At 42.6% G+C, this 19,302-nt stretch overlaps 1 protein-coding gene across 13 annotated transcripts in view; it reads left to right on the top strand.

Moving 5' to 3' along the window:
- The window catches only part of erc1b (ELKS/RAB6-interacting/CAST family member 1b), a 175,540-nt gene that overhangs the window by 130,959 nt on the left and 25,279 nt on the right, over positions 1 to 19,302 (top strand). For 10 of the 13 annotated variants that reach the window (XM_028954403.1, XM_028954411.1, XM_028954410.1 and 7 more), the window contains one exon: positions 7,243 to 7,344. In XM_028954403.1, the coding sequence (XP_028810236.1) occupies positions 7,243 to 7,344 (102 nt within the window). Of the gene's footprint in view, positions 1 to 7,242; positions 7,345 to 10,225; positions 10,294 to 19,302 lie in introns of all 13 variants that reach the window. The other 3 variants (XM_028954415.1, XM_028954414.1, XM_028954413.1) reach the window with 1 other exon arrangement.

The following is a 19,302-nucleotide window of genomic DNA, read 5'->3' as shown; positions in this document are numbered from 1 at the left end:
GCGTGAATGTACAGAGTGTCAAATTAAAGAAACATCCCTCTCTCTATTTGCAGCGGAAAAAATAACATTTGCTCTGGCGTTCTGGCTACCTGCTTTTCCTAGCTTGCCCAGAATTGTTCGTTTGCTAGCGGTTTGGGGGTCGCAATTTGTCACTCTTGCTTATATTCCTCACCATATTACTCAATTAAGACTGACCCAGGGCAGTCTTTATTAAAATAGTTATTATCATGGAGCTTTATTGAAATCTGATTGGATGAGAGGGTTGGGAGGTGGAGGGCAAAAAAGGGAAGAACCCAAAAGAATTGTGAATTACAAAGAGCAGCCAGATTCCCTCTGCTCTGCTGATAAGCTGCGTTTTGCAGTTTTCATTTTCATAACCCCAATTATAACTCGACACAAAAAAAAAAAGAGAGAAACGGCGGCTTTGATGTCAAACGCTGGATTAAGCATGACTCAGCAGATTTTCAATTTGGTCCCTCTCGCCCTCTCTTTATACTGTCAGCATTTTAGACCGAGAGGAGGTGGGGAAACGAGAAGATAATGATAATGGGCGAAAAGTAGAATAATTGTGAAAATGATTAGATTAAGTGAGCAAATGCGCTCTCCAGTTGGGACGGGAACCAGAAAACTGAGGTCAGCGTTCCTGCCAATTACTATCAGAGCTGCTTGGGGACTATTCTGTCCAAGGGGCGGGAGACTTTGGGGTGTAATGCAGGGATAATCAGGAGATAGAGAGATTAACAGTGAAGAATACATTTTTTTCAGGTATTGCACAATGAAGTGTGTTGTGCAGTCGTATGCCAGGCTGTGGGCTTGTGCCCTGATGATTGCCTCTAGCACCCACAGTCATAATGTAGATAGAGTGGTCACTGAGTGTTGAGTTAGAGAGGGAGAGAGAGCGCCACACCAGTCATCGGTAATGAGCGGTGAAGTGAATATCATCGTTAAGGCGCCACCTGACAGTGGATGGGATATATTAAGCAGCAGGTGAACATTTTGCACTTGAGGTTGATGTGTTGGACGCGGGATAAAATGGGCAAGTGTAAAGATTTGAGTGACCGTGAGTGAAGTGATTGTCATTGTGATACACAGCAGCACAGCACACGGTGGACACAGTGAAATGTGTCCTCTGCATTTAACCCATCACCCTTGGTGAGCAGTGGGCAGCCATGACAGGCGCCCGGGGTGCAGTGTGTGTCGGGACGGTGCTTTGCTCAGTGGCACCTTGGCGGATCAGGATTTGAACTGGCAACCTTCTAACTATGGGGCCGCTTTCTTAAACGCTAGGCCACCACTGCCACACTGTGAAGATGGCTGGACAGCTGGGTCATAGCATCTCCAAAACTGCAGCTCTTTTAGGATGTTTCTGGTTTACAGTGGTGTCCAAGTACGCCCCTTTGTGGAAACTGTTTTTTCTTTATGGCAATTTCAGTCAAAATTGGTAATATAATTGTTTCAGGAACACATAATAAGGATTTTGGGTTGCTGAAGATGTGCAAATCTCAATTCAGTCTGTGAGGTCCTATCATGGATGCACCACCATGGAACCTCCTGGACTTAAAGGATCTGCTACTGATTGCTTGGTACCAGAAGACACAGTGTAACTTCAGAGGTCTGGTAGCGTAGATGAGTCAGGGCTGTTTTGGCTATAAAAGATGAACCTGCACTATACTGTGAAGTTAGGACTTGATATAGATGCTGAAAGTAGAGGTGTGAACCTTCAATGGTCATGATTCGTTTCAATTACGATTATCAATGCATCACAATGCACCCCATACATTTCCTACATTACTTCAAATGATGTTTTCAAATACAAGAGTTAAGGTCTTGTTCACCTGGTGCGGCACTGTACTTAGATCAGGCAGCCGCAGTCACTACCAACACTACTTTTTAACAAGAATTTTTATGCCGCCACCTGAAAAATCACCAAGCAACGTCATTATGATATAATCAACTATTTTCTGCACTGCATCGATGCAGAATAGTCCACGTCTGAATCGCGATGCATCAATTATACAATTAATTTCAACACCGCGAGTTACAAATTGGCCAGTCATAAGCGACATCATAAATGAAATGTTAGTAGCAGCTCTTCTATGATGCCTCAATTGTATAATGATGTGATATGTTTTAGAACGTTATGTGTTTGTTTTTTTTCTTAGCAAAAAGGCCAAAAAAACCCCAGACCACGAACACACACATAGCTGACTTTTCTCTCTTGATGCACTCTTGCATTGAATGTCTTCTGTCCTTCTCAATCACTCGCTCCTCTTCTAACCACCTTCCTCTCTTCACTGAAACCACTCTCACTCACCTTTCCTCTTTATGGCTACCACATGTTCACCACATGAGTGTGCGTTTGGGAGTGCAGAAATAAATACTTGATGAACTGTCTGCTCAACATCTGAATCAGCCCTGACTACATTGCATGAAAGAAATACAATTTGCTTTAATCTTTCTGACATTTTCTGGCCGCTTTTTTACCACGTCGTACTAGAAAAAGTGGTGTTCCTGTTAATTAAAAGATTATTTTGTACCTGCCCAGAATAGGCCATGCACAGCTGGTGGGATGTGGCAGCAGCTGTGTCTGAAAATATGCAAACATCTTTAAAAACCCTGAATGGTTTTAAGAAAGGGAGAAAAGAATGAAATATGACCTCACATGTTGACTAAGCGTGTTGAACTGTTATTTTAATTTTGCCGAAACATGTCACAAAAATGCCCTGCCCAGACCCCCTCAGTACAAAAGGTGTAGGTGATGTCATCGTTCACTTACTGGGGGTCATAGGTCACAGATGGACTTTGGTAACAATTTGTTTAACATCCTAATGTGTCCTCCCACCTCATTTTAACCTCCGGGGGTCTTTTATTCCCCTCTTTTCTATGCTGGGGGCTCTCCGGATCACGTATATGCAGGAGACGGCTGCTTCCGCCTACTCTACCTGTTTTTCAAAACAGGAAAATGAAGTCGATGGCATACTCAGAGTTCAGCCACACCAGCACCATTCCAAACTCATTTTCCGACTTTCCACCTCCGGTCTCCATGCTGGACCACTGTGAAATTAGATTGATGAGGAACAGCTTGAAAAGTTGGAATGGCGCTGAAGAAATTTACATGCTGTTAGCAAAATTAACGTCACTTAAGACTTCTTTTTTTCTCCCCCTCTCTCAAGGCTCCTCTCTCATTCTCAGACATAATGTGGCATTGAAAATACAGAACCGGATTCATCAATGCGTCACTTTTTATTCCGATGTTTTACAGCCATGGCAGAGACACACAGAGAGCATTTGTGCCCCGGAGATTCAGCTTTCTGCTCTGAACCCGCCTGCATTCTCATCAGTCTCCTAATAAATCAGCTTCCACACTAGCGTTTGGCACCAGAGGTGGCAACTTCACTTCTCCCATCATTAATTAAAGAGGCGGAGAAGAAAGGGACGTCACCGGATCAATGGCCCGCTTGACCCTCTCATCCCTCCCTAATACCCCTGACACACACACTCGCACACATTTTCTCCTGTTTTGACCCGTGAGTAAAAATTTCCTCCGGTTTTAAGCCCAGCGACTGTGTTTCATCAGTGCGTCTGTCACCGCACCTCGCAGCTCAGAGCCCCTGTTTAACCACAAATAAATACTCTGCCATGCGCCCCCCCCCCCCCTTTCTAAAGCCAGTTTTCTTTTCCATGGGTCACAGGCTAATGGTCTGGTCCAGCCGGCAGACCCCGGGGTTAGTGCTGCAGGTGCAGCGCGGCCCCCCAGGCCCTGTAATTTCGCGGCTCGGAGGCAAACTGTTTATTTTCTGCTGTTTATTTTAAGTGCGCTTGTTTTTTGAAAGAGGAAATGAATGATGTGTGTGTACTGCTGGGGAGACTGGCTCGCCCTCCACCCTAACTTTTTCCTTTTTTTTTTTTTTTTTTTTTTTTCTCCCTCTGTCTCTTGCCCTCTCTGACATTCCTCATCCCCCTCTTCCTCTTCTCCTCTAAGCCTGCGCTCTCTTTGTCAGCCTCTCTCGCCGGGGGGGATTTAGACACTACAAGGCTGAGGGCTTAAGTCTGACTTCCACAACCCTTGCCCGAAATCTAAACGCTAACCACCAAAGCATGTGGAACAAATTGTCAGAAGAGGAGCGTGTTGCGCTTGAGCAGGAGCTGATCTAGAGCTGGAGAAATTAAGGTCTTGAATGGGATAGCTCTATGCGCGTAGCTCTATACCATTTCATCTATGAGTTGGCGTCCTCAAGTCGCCTCTTCTATTTATTTTACCTGCATGATTCAGGGAGAGGTGTGAATCTAGCCCTGTGTGTATGTGTGTGTGTGTGCACGGCTGGTAACTCTTTCGGCCCTTCACCACTCCTCTACATAGCCCGCTGCTCGGCCGGACTCTGGGGGATGTTTGTGGAGGGGCTTTTATTTGATCTTGGCCTAAGTGGCCTGTTAACAACCTCAGGGCCCGATGCTCGACACGTGAGGTGGGCATTAAATACACACATATTTGACTGTATACCAGTAAATTAACATGACTACTGCATTGACTACTAGTGCATCTTTATTGAAATGTTTGTTTCAAAAAGGTCATTTTTGGTCGTTCAACTAAAAATCTATAAATATGCCAAATATCCAACACATAATGTTTTATTTAATGTTAATGTCTGACAGCTCAAGACATGCAGGATCTCTGAATTTTAGGATATTACATATGATCAATCAGGAAAAGAATTCACAAAACTGAAATGTCCACTTTCATTCATACAGCCAATTCTTCTTGGGACTGAAAGCAAAGGTAAAATCTTTTGCTTTCGTGTTGCAAAAACTGATCCTGCAAGTAGATGTCTATATTTGAGTGCCACCGGCAGGGGTGACCAAAAAATTGTTCCAAAAAATAAAGATCAGAAGATATGTGGCTAGGCTTTTAGATATTTATTCAATTGCTGTTTTAGTGAAAACAGATGGTATGTTTTTTGGTCATTGTATGGTATAAATTTGAAAGTATTTTTCATAATGTTCTCTTATTTCATGCATTGTTCTTCAGTTATTTTGTCTGTAAATGTTTAGCTATGGAATAAAGCACTGTTAGTTAAATAATTTTGACTTGATATCATACTCTCGTTTCGATATTCTGGGAACACCAGTTGATTTGTGAAGAATTGTTGAAGTGTGTTTGTGTGTGTGTGTGTGTGTGTGTGTGTGTGTGTGTGCGCGCACATCTAAGTGAGCAGCCAGTCTCTTTGATTTGTGCTGCTGCTCACATATGTCTTGTTTTGTCGAACCTTTTTTAAAAAAAGTCTCAGTTTCAGACTGGACAGAGCTTTAATGGCAGTTCTCCAGTATCCATTTTCCTTAAATTGGCTCCTAGAGGAGTGCTGGAGGGAAAGATGAAGGCGGAGGAGGACAAAAGGGCCCCCATCTTGGCCTGTGGATTTTTGAGGGCCCCCCTCTTCACTCCCTCTATGTCATTACTGCAGCCCTGGTTCCCCCGGCCCGGCCGGGCAGCGTCTGCCTGCGGGCGGCCTTGTTAGGAGGTCAGCATTTGGGTGAGACGCTCACCGCTTCCTTCACTCCTGCTGTGATCCCCACCCAGCCAGGCAGCGAAGCGTGGAGCCCATGGAACCTCCCATCTTACCCCCTTTTTAAAAAAAGTCAGACGGGGCCATGACTCGCAGTGCTAATCGGAGCCGGGGTAGGAGTTTCAGGGTGGGGGCCCTCGAGGCGATGGGAGGGGTAGGCGCGAAAACCAAACAGACGCAGACCAACCATCACATTTTGGGCTTTTTCTTATAAATCGCTGTGGAGGGAAAACGGGGAAAAATGGAAAAGTAGGGGGAGGATTTTGGCTCGATCCTGATTGTTAGATCGGGCCATTTGAACTGTACACATGAAATGTGTGGTTCATCTGAAGTTCACCAGAAAACTAGTCACAATGAGAGAACACCTATTGGCACTGCAATTGTGTATCGGCCCACTTAACAAATGCCTTTCTGCTTGTTTTCAGTTACATCCTCATTACCATCGACGTTGGTGCACAGTGTGTACAACTGAGATTTTCCAGGTTCTGAACTGCTGCAAAGTGGTCTTAGTTTTTAGTCTTATTTTTATTATTACAGTTCAGAGGTGGTGTTGCACAAAACAATGGGTGGGTTCATCAAACTTTCATCTTTATATAGACCAATGACAGATGGATGTAGAGTTCTACGCATCTGAGATATAAACTCTGTAATAATCCTTCCATTTCAGAAGAGTATATTGCAGGTTTTTCTTTAAAAAACAAAAACATTAATTACAAAGTAATTACAAAGTGACAATACAAATTCCCCCTCTTTTTTGTGTAATTCATTGCAAATATAAGGCATAATTTTTCAAAGACGAATAGATGGCAAGGTTACTCAACAAAAATTCACCCATGTTGCCGCTCAATCTGCACTGCCTGACCGTACATTGTATAACTAAAAACAGCAAGCATAGTCACATGATGTTGAACCAAGTGTTTCAGTGGAAATTAAAAAAATTAAATGGACCGCATTGCAGGGTCCTGCAGAATTCACAGGTTGAATTTGTGTTTGTTTTTGCCGTCACATCTATTGCTAAGCGCATCATTTTTTTCAAGCTATGTATGTATGTTTACAACTGTTTATTCTGAAATGTTTCTCTTTACACATTTACCCTCATGACTCCTCTGTGATATTGCAGTCACCTGGGTGGGGAGATCTATCTCTTTCTATTTCTCTCTCGCACACACAGTGCACACAGACACACACACAGTTATTACCTTTTCACACTCTCTGCTTCTTAGCTTAAAAATCTCTTTGAGGGTCTTTACCCCCTCTCCTGTCTGAAATCCGTTCCAGCTGCGTCTTGCGTGAATATTGTGTTGTGAGTCTCGCTGTAGGGCTAGAAGTAATATTCTGTCTCTCTGAAAGAAAATAAGACTCTGGGCTTGTAACGCTGGTAATTGAATTCAGACAGATGTGTTTTCCAGTGCTAACAGTATGAGATCAGATTGGGATTTGATAACCCAAGCAGTTTGAGTAGCGAGTTTTATATTCTGGACTGAGAAGCAATAAAACAGTTTGTCATTTCACTAGCAAGGTTGCAATTAGCTGTTTTGTATGCATTAGTTTAGTGAAAAGTTAATAATCTAATGTTGACTGTTTTAGGGTACACAGAATAAAGAAAACGAAATCGGAAAAGGAATATCTTACCTTCTTTGTCAAGTTTTTGTTAAAAGGCTTTTTTCCCCCTTTCATTTAGACTCAGAATCGCATGAAACTAATGGCAGATAACTACGAGGACGACCACCTGAAAGCCTCTTCACATTCCGACCAGCCCAACCACAAACCCTCTCCAGATCAGGTGAGCAGCTATGCTTGTTTAATAAAGTGGCCGTGTCGTTCTGATTCAATGCAAATGGCAAATGACTTTATATTTCAGACAGGGTTATTGGTTATGAATTTGGCTGAACCAGTTCATGAATGTACTTTATTATGTAAATACTCTCTCACTCCCTAACAATTTGATCCCACATTGAACTTCAGCCTCACTTTCCCCCCAGTTTATATCCTGCTGGGGTTCATGCTGGTCGTTATTTTGCTTTTCACTTTTATTATATTCACCCACACCCTGTACTTTCATTTGTCCACCCTTGTTCTTTTTCTCTCTGCTCTCTGCATAGGTCCGTATTATTTCATTTATCCTCATAAGTGGTGTCTTGGTTTACAAGGCAAAGTCATTACAGCTGGACATAAACAACAGGAAATTACACCTTTCACATCCAATAAAACGCAGCACCCTCAGCTGTTATCTTGACTATTATTTCACATAAGAGTAGACACACACACACACACACACACACTAAAGCACGTTAGGCTCAATCCACCTCCTTGCTCACTGGCTGACTTTCCAGGATTTGACTCACATTGTTCTCCTGTGTTTTCCAGCGCTAAATACCGAGGCCCCAGGCAGTCAGCGTTGTGTGTTAAAGAAGGAAGTAAATCGATCGAGAAAGAGAGCACAAGTGAAAGACTCGATGGCCCGAACTTTTCAGTTGCTCCTGTACCAGTCAGTCTGAATAACACCAGGCTGCTTTATTGCTTCCCCGCACCCCTTTTTGTTAACTTTTTTTTTTTTTTTTTAAGACACTGTTTTGACTTCACTTCTTCACTACCGGCCCAGCCGAGAAACCCAATCCAGCAAGGCGAGTGGGCCGCCACACATCCAGAGAAGAGCCCATCACTCAGCCTGACACCTCGCAGGCCAGGGTACAACGGAGTCTTCCGGAGGAGACGAGGGAGAGAGAGAAAAAAAAAAGTCTTTTCTCTCCCCCTCCTTCTGTGACCCCTGAGCAAGTGGGGGGCTGCTTTCTGTCAAATGGGCCCAGGAAAGGCGAGTCAGTGAGAAGGAATGTCTGAGCATCAAACACGAACACACACATACACACACACATTGAGGCAACACTGCCACAGACAGGAGGGTCATGCCAGCAGCAGATCCCTCTTGTTTGCACGTTTCTCGTTGCCAAGAAGACACTTAACAGCTGCCCCTCCCTCCTCAGTGAGCCTGTCACCAGCATATTTCCAAGCACAACAGCATCGCACAACCACTGTCTGAGCATTAGACCACCATTAGCACACTGTACCGTTTTTATCTTACGAACCATACAGCAGAGCCAGAAATGGCAGGGAGATATAGCAGGAGGCTCATTTGTCAGAGCTGCATAGTTAAGTGTCTAAAGTCATCCTTCATGCATTAAATTTAGATTTTGTGCACACACACAAATAGATTTATGATCAACTGTGTACATGCAAGTGACTGTATGTAAAAAGTACCTTGAACTCTTGATCAGCCTCATATAATATGGACACATTTATTTTAAAAACATCTGAACTGTAGTTGACTGTTCAATTTGTTACATTTGTTACTGTAGAACCTTCCCTACTTTCATGTCATCTATTAATATCCAATCACTAAAGGCTCATAAAAATGGGGACAGTGACTTCCTCTGTGTTTCCTTTTTGTTTTCACTCTAAAGCCCATATTTCTAACCCATCTTTCTAACCCCTCCATCCAATATGATGAGTTCAGCCACCCTTCTCCCCGCCCTTTTTTTTTTTTTTTTTCAGTTTTTTTCCTGGGCAGTGATGTGATGGGCAGGTCTGGAGGTCACTTTTTCCAGGAAAAATTACGTTCCCCCAGTTGCACCAGTTGTGCCTTCATAGTAATTTAATGTTAAAGTCAGAAATGAGAAGTTTCCATGTTGCGGTGTTTCAGGTCTGGCTGCCTGGCCACTGCTGATCCCTGAGAAGAGAAGAGATATAGGCCGCGACCTGTTTTATGAATTTAGATTGAAATGTTCCATTGCGTCAAGTGTTGCAGCTTGGTGCCGCTCCTGAGTTTTGTGCACTTATCTCAGGTCGAAGCCGCATTTTGCCAACCCTACACAGGTTATGAGATCCTGATGAAATAAATCTCTAATTACTTTTTAATAAAGAGTGAAATTGAAAGCAACTGCCAATTTCACACTCTTTCACCTAAAGTCGTCCTGAAACCGCTGTAGCCGGTTGACAAGGTTTAATTAAGCAGATGGTCTTGGAAAAGAGACCGTTGAATCATTTGTTTAAATTTATTGCCGCTCTTGAGTTATGTGCACAAATCTCTTATTACAATCTAATCCTAAGTGGTTTATGGACACAGCTGAACTATATATATATATATATATTTTGTTTAACGTTTATCATCTGTTTGCAGGGGAGATTCCCAATCTTCTGCTTAACAAGAAACACATTAATAGTACAGTATTACGTGAACAATAGTTATACGCTGTTAAATCTGCGCAATGGTAGTTTTCATTGGTGTAGCTCTATAATGTACATTTTGGTGTTCCTGCTGTCAAGGGTCTTGGGTGCATCTGTGGTACCAGTGTTTCTGCAACCAAGATGCCAACATAAAAAGATGCAACCAATGTATTCTAGGTGGCACATGCAGACTTGAGGTGAAGACCTAACTATAAATTGGAGAATTGGGCCGTTGTAATTAGCCTAAACAGGGAGACTGTAAATAAGCAAGGGCAAATACTGCTTTTCATGTTTATTTGTATGCAATTGCTAGTGCAACCTCTCAAATTGAAATATAAATGCTAACCAGACATGTCTTTTTTTCTATTTTGCACTAACAAACTGTTCTTTTCAATCCCATGCTGTCCTGGATTTAAATTACCCTCTCCTAATTCAACCGATAGGATGATGAGGAGGGCATTTGGGCGTAGCCATTTTGATGCCCTCCTTTGGTGCCATTTTGTTCAGAAGGGTGAGGATCTGTTTCATGGAAAATGAAGCCTGCCTCGTCATCTTTCTTTCCTTCAGTTATTTCTTCTTGTTGTGTGATGCCTGGTTGTTCAGTTCTTCATTCCAAGCATACTTTGTGTTATGTTATCATTTCTCTCTGTTATCATTGCATGCTGGTGGTATTTGTGTTGTGAATCAGTTTAACTAGAAACTTTTCATGCATGCAAAGAAATGTAATCCTTGCTTTTTGTTCACTTTTGCTACTGTGCCTGGTATTTGCATCTCCTTTTGCATGTTTCAATTGGCTTCCTGAAACCTTGTTTCCAACTATTACATTTTTAGACTTGTGTCCACACACACACACACACACACACACACAAGATCAGCGGTAGTTTTGATGGATTGCTTAGTTGATTTAGCAGAACCACCAGGTCAGCCGCACACGTTCTGGTATGATTCCAACCCTTCACACAAGCGCTGTAACTGTGGCTAACGCCCATGCTACCTCCCTCTGCATTCGGGGTCCTGGGGGTCAAGCCTTCAAGTCTCAGTGTTTTGCCATAGCTCCAGTGTTAGGTAATTAATTAGCCAGACCTCCCCAGGGCGGTGGAGTCTGCAGAGAGCCTGAGCGGAACACACGTCCACTGCATGAGCAGCTGAGCGCAGTAATGGTACATGTGCTGTGGGTGTAATTAGCCGTAGCATTAGCACCGAGAGAACTGGATAGCTCCGCGTGAGGCGATAAATGGGAGGGTTCAGACGCAGAACAGCACAACAGAGTTGCTGCAGCCACGTTAGCAAAGGTTGTATGTAACCTGCATGGCATGTAACAAACAGATACAAACGGATTGGGTTGATTAAATTGAATTGATTAATTGCATGTATAGATATATTTAATTTTTTTTTTATGAAACTACATCTTACCAACCTTTAAAATTTAGTTTAAAAGTCCACATTAATTTTCTCTAATTTTTAGAGAAGCAAATGTGAATGTGTGAATGTGTACACGTTATTCTGGATCAATTGTGTTAATATTTGGTATTGTCCATGCTTGACCATTTTTGTGACATTTTTTGTTTGCCCATGCACATTATGAACAATCCAAAATTTCAATGGCCTAAAAATAATCCATATAATGTCATAGAAGGACAACAATTAGCCATGGTTCTTTGTGTTGTGTAAGTAGAGAGGATGTGCACAGGCACTGGGATCAAGACATTTTAACATGCTACAGAAGTAACAAGCATGCGCTGTGAGTGGTTTATGGGCTGGGGGAAACCTCAGGCGCGTGTACGACTCAGGATATTACAGGATAGAAGTGGCCTCGAAGTGACTCAGTGCTCCTTTGCTGGCTTGCGGGTGGTCGAACCCTTTAATCACTACCCCAGTTTTACATTAAAGGCACACCAGCAGCATCTTTTTTTTTTTTTTTTTCTCCTTGTCTGAGTGGGGCGCATCATATATTTACCAGCTGCTCTCTGATCCTTGACTGTTGTTTGTGCACAACTTGATTTTGTTTGGTGTCTTTCTGAAGTTGGCTAACTGGTGCGTATCTGTGTTTTTGGTCCTTTTTTTTCAACCTCTCTCTAGTTATGGATGTGTGCATTACTCTACATTCTCATTGTCTTCAATTTGCCTTGATATAACTTCCATGTGCTGATGTAGGTGTACCACATGAACCCAGCACTGTATTATGTGGAGAAACGTGTACATTTTCCTGCTCATACCGGAGGCCAACATGCTACTTCCTGTCTGTAGCCAGTGGCAACCAAACTAACAGGACATGGACTCTCTGGCAAGTACAAAGCCCACTTAAGTGTCACCATCTGCAACAGATTGTGGATTTGCTTTCTTAAAAGGGCTTTTCCAGCCAGGGAGATTCTCCAGTCTGCATGCACACACACATACACCTTTTCATCCTCCAAAAATTAGATCATCATTTTAATGTAATCACCCCCTCCACTCTCATAAAAGCCACAACCAGGGCGGTTCCATGGAGCCATCAGTCAAAACATGAGGCTGTGTAGTGTGTTGCAGTGTCATATCACCTCACTCTTGGTGGCCCAAGCCAACAGTAATGGTTTTGGACGCCATGGCCATATGGAAAAATCTGAAATAGTCTTTTTGGCCGTCACTGTGCTGTTCCTTTGGGTCAGTGGGTACTTGTCCCATCAGAGTGATGGACATTTTTCCCCTCTCTTGAACTATTCCCTCCAGTTAAACCACCCAGCCTTTGCCCACATTATTAAAATCCATCTTTCTCCTCTTTATGAAAGTGCATAGGCCTCATATACTGACACGGTGTACAATTTTTTGAATGAGAAAATGGCTCATGGTGGTTTGAACGACTTCATTTTGACAGCTCTGTTAAAGACATTAATGTGGACATGAAATGCATGTTTGTTCTCTGATTCAGATTTGCGTTGCATTGTTTATACCAAACGAAATTTCTTTTTTCCTCCCACTCGCTTGCTCTGTTATTTAGAACTGATTGTTGTCCAAATATGAATAATTCCATTAAAATGGGAAACATGTGGCTTGGGAAATAACTGGAGGTCATTGGTGAAGATTGTTTCTGTTGTTGTGCCACATGATTTTAATCTAAATCGGAACCCTGGGACCGTCTGTGAGTCAGACATTGGGAGACGGTGGTGGCGGCCATGCAGGGGGTTTGCTGTGGAGGCTGTGTTTTGAGGCAACTGCCTGGACATTTAGGTCTTGCTTTCAGGACCAATTAACCAACAAGATGTATCCCATCTGACACTCGGGGGTTTGGTAACCAGGTCCCCGGGGACTTGCTTGCCAACTGAATTGCTCATTGTTTTCACTGGATTTTCCCCAGTCTGTAAACCTGGAGGCCCTGTGCAGAAACTGTGTTTCATTTGGCCGTAGAACAGAGGGAGATGAGATTTTACCCTCATCTGAGTGTCTGAAAGATATATGGATGAAGGGACTGAAACATAAACTCTTATCTCCAGTAATCTGAGATGGATGATTCCATATGTGACTGGTTCAGTTCTGTGAGACTGGCGATCACTTCTATACCCAGACTTGTAGATCACTGACTAAAAGGTTATTATGTAGATATGAACAATTGATTCAGTGCCAAGAAACTTTGCTTCAATTCCCTGAACTTTTGGAGGAATAATTATTTTGTTTGTTTTATACAAGCAAATGATCTGATATGACCATGTACATTTTTGCATCAAAAATGTATGGTTAATTATATATTTTGTTACTTGCAGCTATTCTTTATATCTGCAGGATAGAGCTGGATAACGTTGAATACTTGGAAGAACATGATGTAAATTATACTAACCATTTTAGATGGAGTTACAGTATGATGCTCTTAAAGGCCCAACCAGGTTGGGTATGAAGTGCTTTGGTATAGATCTCGAGGTCAACAAACTTGGGCAATCTCTATCCCAGGGGTCCTGGGGACACTCATAGTGCATGCTGTTGGTTTTATTCTCATTTAACCTTGCCACGACCGAGTTCTTGAGTTGAAGCAGATATGATGGAGCGTGGAAAGAATGAAGCTGTACAGGGCTGATGCCCTCCAGGACCAGGGTTTGGTCTAGCTCCTTTGTTTGTTTTAAATGAGCAAATATTAGAGATAATACGAACTTCACATAAGGAGCAGCATTTGTTTATTTATTTATTTGTTTGTTTGTTCATTTATTTATTCTCTGAACTCCAGACTCCTTGACCATCAGTGAAAATGCCCCGGGTGATGGAGGTCAAATTCTTTTCAATTCTTTGTTTTATTAGATCAAACACAGTTTGCATTTAGTTACAACATATACAGTGACAAAAAAAAACAAAATTATGTGAATGTTTTTAGTTGCTGCTGAGACCAGAAATGTTTTACTCAAATGTGGCATGTGGTACAGTAAACACTGCAAAGTTGTATACTCAGCACTTGCACAATCTGGTTCTGAACCAGTACAAGCTTTACCTGCCCTACCTCTCATGATAACCAGTATAAGGCAAGCTGCAAAAAGGAACTTTCATGAGTAGTGTGTGTGTGTGTGTGTGTGTGTGTGTGTGTGTGTGTGTGTGTGTGTGTGTGTGTGTGTGTGTATGTACGTGTACGAGAGAGAGGTCTGTGTGAGCATGTGTGAAATGTTGTGATATGATTTTGGAGCTTTATCTTCGGATACATTCTGTTTTCACACTCTCTGGCTTTACAATATTTGCCCTATCTGTAAACCACACTCCCCAGTCTCCGAGTCTGACTTTATCTTTCCAATTACATGGCAAAGAGGAACTGGATTTCGTTTTCGCTCCCCTCTATGGGCCTCGCTGGTGTCCTCGCTTACCATCTAAGCCTCAGACGCTTGTAAGGCAGCGTTGAAGCCAAGACAACACGGTTGTCACTGTTCTTGTTGAGCAAAGGCTGAGGAATATCCAGTCTTGGAGATCTGGTGGCTTTTGGGCTAAAAGGAGGTTAAAAAAGTCTCAGGCCTGAGTCACGAAAGAAGAGGAAATGAAGGGTGTATGTACACAAATGAACACACCAGGCACCCATACTCAAAATAGAATCTTTTTTGTTTTCTGCTGGCGTGTTAAAAGGACCAGGCCAATGGTTTCTCCTGTCACTGTCCCCACAGTCATCATGGTTGGCTAGCAGAGAGCAGAAATATATGAAAGCGAGTTTCGAAAACAAAACCATGAAAAATATATTTGTCCTTGTACCAAGGACAATTTTATGCATCTATTTTTGCCATTCAAAAAGTTTTATATTTATAATTTATAAAGATTGTTTACCCAGAAAAACTCAAAGTGCCCCTCCCTTCAAACCCGTTGAACTATGAGGCAGACATTTTGCTGGGCTGGCCCTGGTTGTTGAAAGCAGTACAATTCGAGGCTCATTGTGCTGGGGCTTGTGCAGTCGGAACGTTCTAGAACCCCGGCCGCCGCCGCAGGATGTGTTAACATGCATCCTCTGGAGCAGGGGTCCAGCTTTATCCCTGGACTCCTCTGCAGGTTGAGGAATGGAGGTCTCTTGAAATATGATATTGTAAATGACTGTTAGCACAAGGAATGGAAAAAACGTTCCTTGTGGACTCGTCTTTAGAGCGCTGCGCTGTTTTGTTTCTCCTTCACCCGCTGTCTGATAACGGGATTGTCAGATTTTTTTCTACTTGGTCAAAATAAAACAAGGGGTTCCCTGTTTTAAATGGCTAATGTCATTTCATCCTATTCATGCATAAGCGGTTAACAGTCTGTCGTGGTAAATCGTTCATCATAAGTGACTGTTCAATTATTGTGCTACAGGGTTTTGCATCAGTGTGTATGTTCAAGATTTATCATTTTTATGTCAAATACAAGGTCATAAGCATATAACATGATATGTAATGTGACCCTGACCACTCATATATGGTAAAATAATAATAATAATAATAGACAGATGTTTTGATAATTCAATGGATCAAAAATAATTCAAATGGATCAAAATTCACCCAGTAAATGAGAATACATAAAATATTTTCTTATGTATATAACGTCACTGTAAAGATTAGGCTCACTCATTTTCTTATTACATTACTACTGAAATAGCATTGCTCTGGAGTGAATGGTGTAACAAGACAAGAAGACAATCAACGCATGCAAACTAAACTTTAAAGTAATATGATTGAGGCAGGGAAGAGGTAGCCAGTTGGAGTTAAGGTGATACAAAATTTTGGACTTTCAAACTACCATTTCATTTTAATACATGTGAGTATCACAAAAGTTATACCTTTTTATTGAACAATGGGCCATTTCTTGCATATTTCACCTTTAAAGCATAAACATAAAAAAATATATATTATCTCAAATATGGTGCTTGGCAGGAGAAACCATTTGTTATGTACTTATTGGACTTCAAAGATTTAAAAAGTCTATGATTGTGTGAATGCAACATTTTCTTGCTTTCTGATATAAATGCAGAGTCTTATATGTAACCGATGTTTCTGTTCTATCCTGCCACCCCCAACAGTGCACTGAGGCTTGAGATCCACAAATTTCACCACAGAGGATCTCCTCGCCCTGATTTAGGGCTCGGGGCCTGCACCTGGCCTCCACTGTCCAAAAGCCGTCCTAAATCTCTTAGCTCATTTAGCACTTAACCAGGCATGGTCAGAAGGCTGAGTGTAAGGGGGAAGGCGGGGGGCGCCCGGATTGAGTTAGACGCCCTCCGACTTATCCATTTCTTTTCCTGGCCGTGAGCGTGTGACTCCTCACTGTTTAGACCGTTACGGTGTTAACCTCTCTCTCTTTCGTGCTCGATCACGTTCTGGCCGTGGATGAGGCGTGTGTAGGGGGGTGACTTGGCTACATTAAGCATAGCGTTGTCTCAGTGTTAGCATAACGCTTGGGTGGCAAAGGCAGCTGTGTGCTCCTGTGTTGTTTCGACAGAAACAGACAATGTTTCCTGCCTTATGTCTTGGCCTAAGTTCCTGTGTGAGGTCAGTGTGTGTATGTGTGTGTGTGTGTTTAGATGGATGCAGATGTAGCTATGTCTGTCTGCCTTTGTTTTATGAGCTGACTACAGAATGAGGCCGCTTTGCTCGTGTACCTCTAGTGTTGAGTGAGACATCCTTACGTCTGCCCCAGTCTCACCATCCATCTCTCTCTCACTCTTTCTGTCATGTTGCCATATCGCATCTCAGTCTCCTTCTCCTCACTGGGTTTTGTTCACGCTGACACATATATGTAGGAACGTCAAACCTGGGGCTGCAGTATTGTGTCCATGCACAAAGCAGACATAATGGCACAAAGGAGAGTCTCATTTCTCCTCGATTGTCCTCCCTCTCTGCCTTCAATCACTTTTGGGTGGTGATTGTCACTCAGCAGATGCTGTTTGCACTTCTCGATCTCCTAAATCTCCATAATCTCCATGGACAGGAGGACGGGGGAGAGAGCTATGCACTGTACGTGCGTGAAGAGTGAGGGTAGTTATAAATGTGTCTCATCGCCATGTGTGGATCTGTTAACCTTGAGTGTCTCCAGGGGGACTGTGCCTGTAACTACTGAAGTCGCTCTGGAGAAGGGCGTCTGACAAATGCTGTAAATGTAATAAGTAGCGGCGCTGCACTCAAATTAAACATATTGTGTGGTTATGACTGACTGCCTCTGTGAATATATGCAGACAATCAACCTTTCTCTGTATTGATAGTGATATTTAGAATCCAAGAAATTAATTTTTTGGTGAAAGGACAGTGAAGGTCCCAAATCAAGAACATTGTTAGGAGACGGAAGTTAGAGCTTGTGCTAAGTTATGGATTAATATTTTGTAAAAGTAATGTTTTGTAAAAGGGGCTTATTCTTACATTGTAAATGTAATATTTATTAATATGTAGATGTTATGGTCCTCAACACTTTCAGATTTAGCACCTCAAATTAAAAAAACATTTTAAGCAATCCAAGAGAAAAGCGCATACTGTGTACATCACACCCACTCACCCCCATTAAAACGTAGCGCTGTCCCTAGACAGCAGACTTCATGGTCTGTTTAAATGGCGCTATGGATGTGACACTGGGAGTTGCTCAGTGTAAAATTTCCCCCTGTCTGTCTCCAGAATCAACAAAACCTGCCCAGCGTTCCCCCTCTCCTCTCTCTCTCCCCCCCTGTGAGCCAGGCCCATTGCGTCAGCGGCAGTAAAAGACTCCAGTGTGTAAATCTGAAGGTATTTATGTACGTACAGAATGAGAGCATAAATAGGCAATGAGGCCCTCAGTCCATAAATCCCTACAGCTGGTGAAGGTGAGTGCAGTGCAGGTAAATCACACGGCTTTTAACACTCACGCCTCGGTCGCTGATAGTTTATCTGCAAGAAGACAAGGAATGATGAACTTCGGAAACTCAGCCCTCATTTACAGGAGGAGAGAAAACAAATAAAAGTCACTGTGTACTCACAAAATAACAGAAAACTTGGAATTTCAGTAAAAATCTGGGGCATTGTTTCAGATCCTTTGGGGAAAATGTCAAAAAACTGTAGATTTGTCCTTGGTAGCTAATATTAAGATTAGGTTTTGTGGAAAGTATACACATATAAAATATCTATTATCGTCAGTTTGCACCAAAAGGCAACGGCAAACGTGTGTTGGTCCTTTCTTTCCAACTCACCTCCAAAACTATCTGTTAGTTAGCTGATCTGTCTGTTTCACTGAAAAGCTCTGTGCGATGGCAAACCCCAGCAGGCCTGTCACGGCTGAGCGTTAGCAGTTCCCCCTCTGTCTCTTTTTTCCTGTCTAACCTCCGGAGCCCAGTAGCACAGCAGGGCTGTGAAGGGTTTAGCCTGGTCAAGGCAGGGGAGCTGATAGCAGAGTGATGAGTAGAGGTCCTACACTGCCTCCTTGAAGAATAGAGGCAGAAGGAAGAAGCTTATTTTAAAGTGTTTGAAGGTGCCTTTAGGCACACTTGCATGCAGTGAATGGTTAATAAAAAAGAAAAGCACCAGGGTTATAGTAGATAATAAAAGATGCAGTGAGACATGGGTGGAGGGATGATGGAGAGATAACCATGACACTGTGGCTAAATGGATAATTTAAAGAGATGATCTCTATTAATTTTGCCAAGGAGAATGGGAACAAATCAGTGTAGAACATTGTGTATAACTGCTACATACATTCCACAAAAGATTTATGGCTGCAAGACATTAACATTACATTTGAATTTTAGAAAATATGTGTACCAATCTCTTGCCATGCAGAAACTCACAATTACTTTCAAGATGCTAAATCCTTTTGCAAGCCACTGTGTGTGGTTTATCATTGCTGCTCTAGTACAATAAATAATCCTGTATTGTCCAGCACCGCTAACGTATGTCTTTGCTGTAAGAAACGTGGTAAAGAAATAGACTGTACTGCAATATAGCGCTATAGCACGTTAGTGATGGTAATTCTGCGGAAGAGGGCAGTGTGCACAGATGGGCGTGTTGATGTCCTGCGGTGCCTGCAGTCCAGCAGCATCCACCCCTATGGGAAGGGAGGGAGATCGAATTCATCGATTCGGCCTTTCAGTGGAGTGAGTGAAGGGAGTCGG

The sequence above is a fragment of the Denticeps clupeoides genome, chromosome 15, assembly GCF_900700375.1.
Source record: "Denticeps clupeoides chromosome 15, fDenClu1.1, whole genome shotgun sequence".
In the NCBI taxonomy this organism is placed as follows: Eukaryota; Metazoa; Chordata; class Actinopteri; order Clupeiformes; family Denticipitidae; genus Denticeps; species Denticeps clupeoides.
The sequence above is the reverse complement of the archived record's forward strand: the minus strand, read 5'-3'. Positions and strand labels throughout refer to the sequence as shown.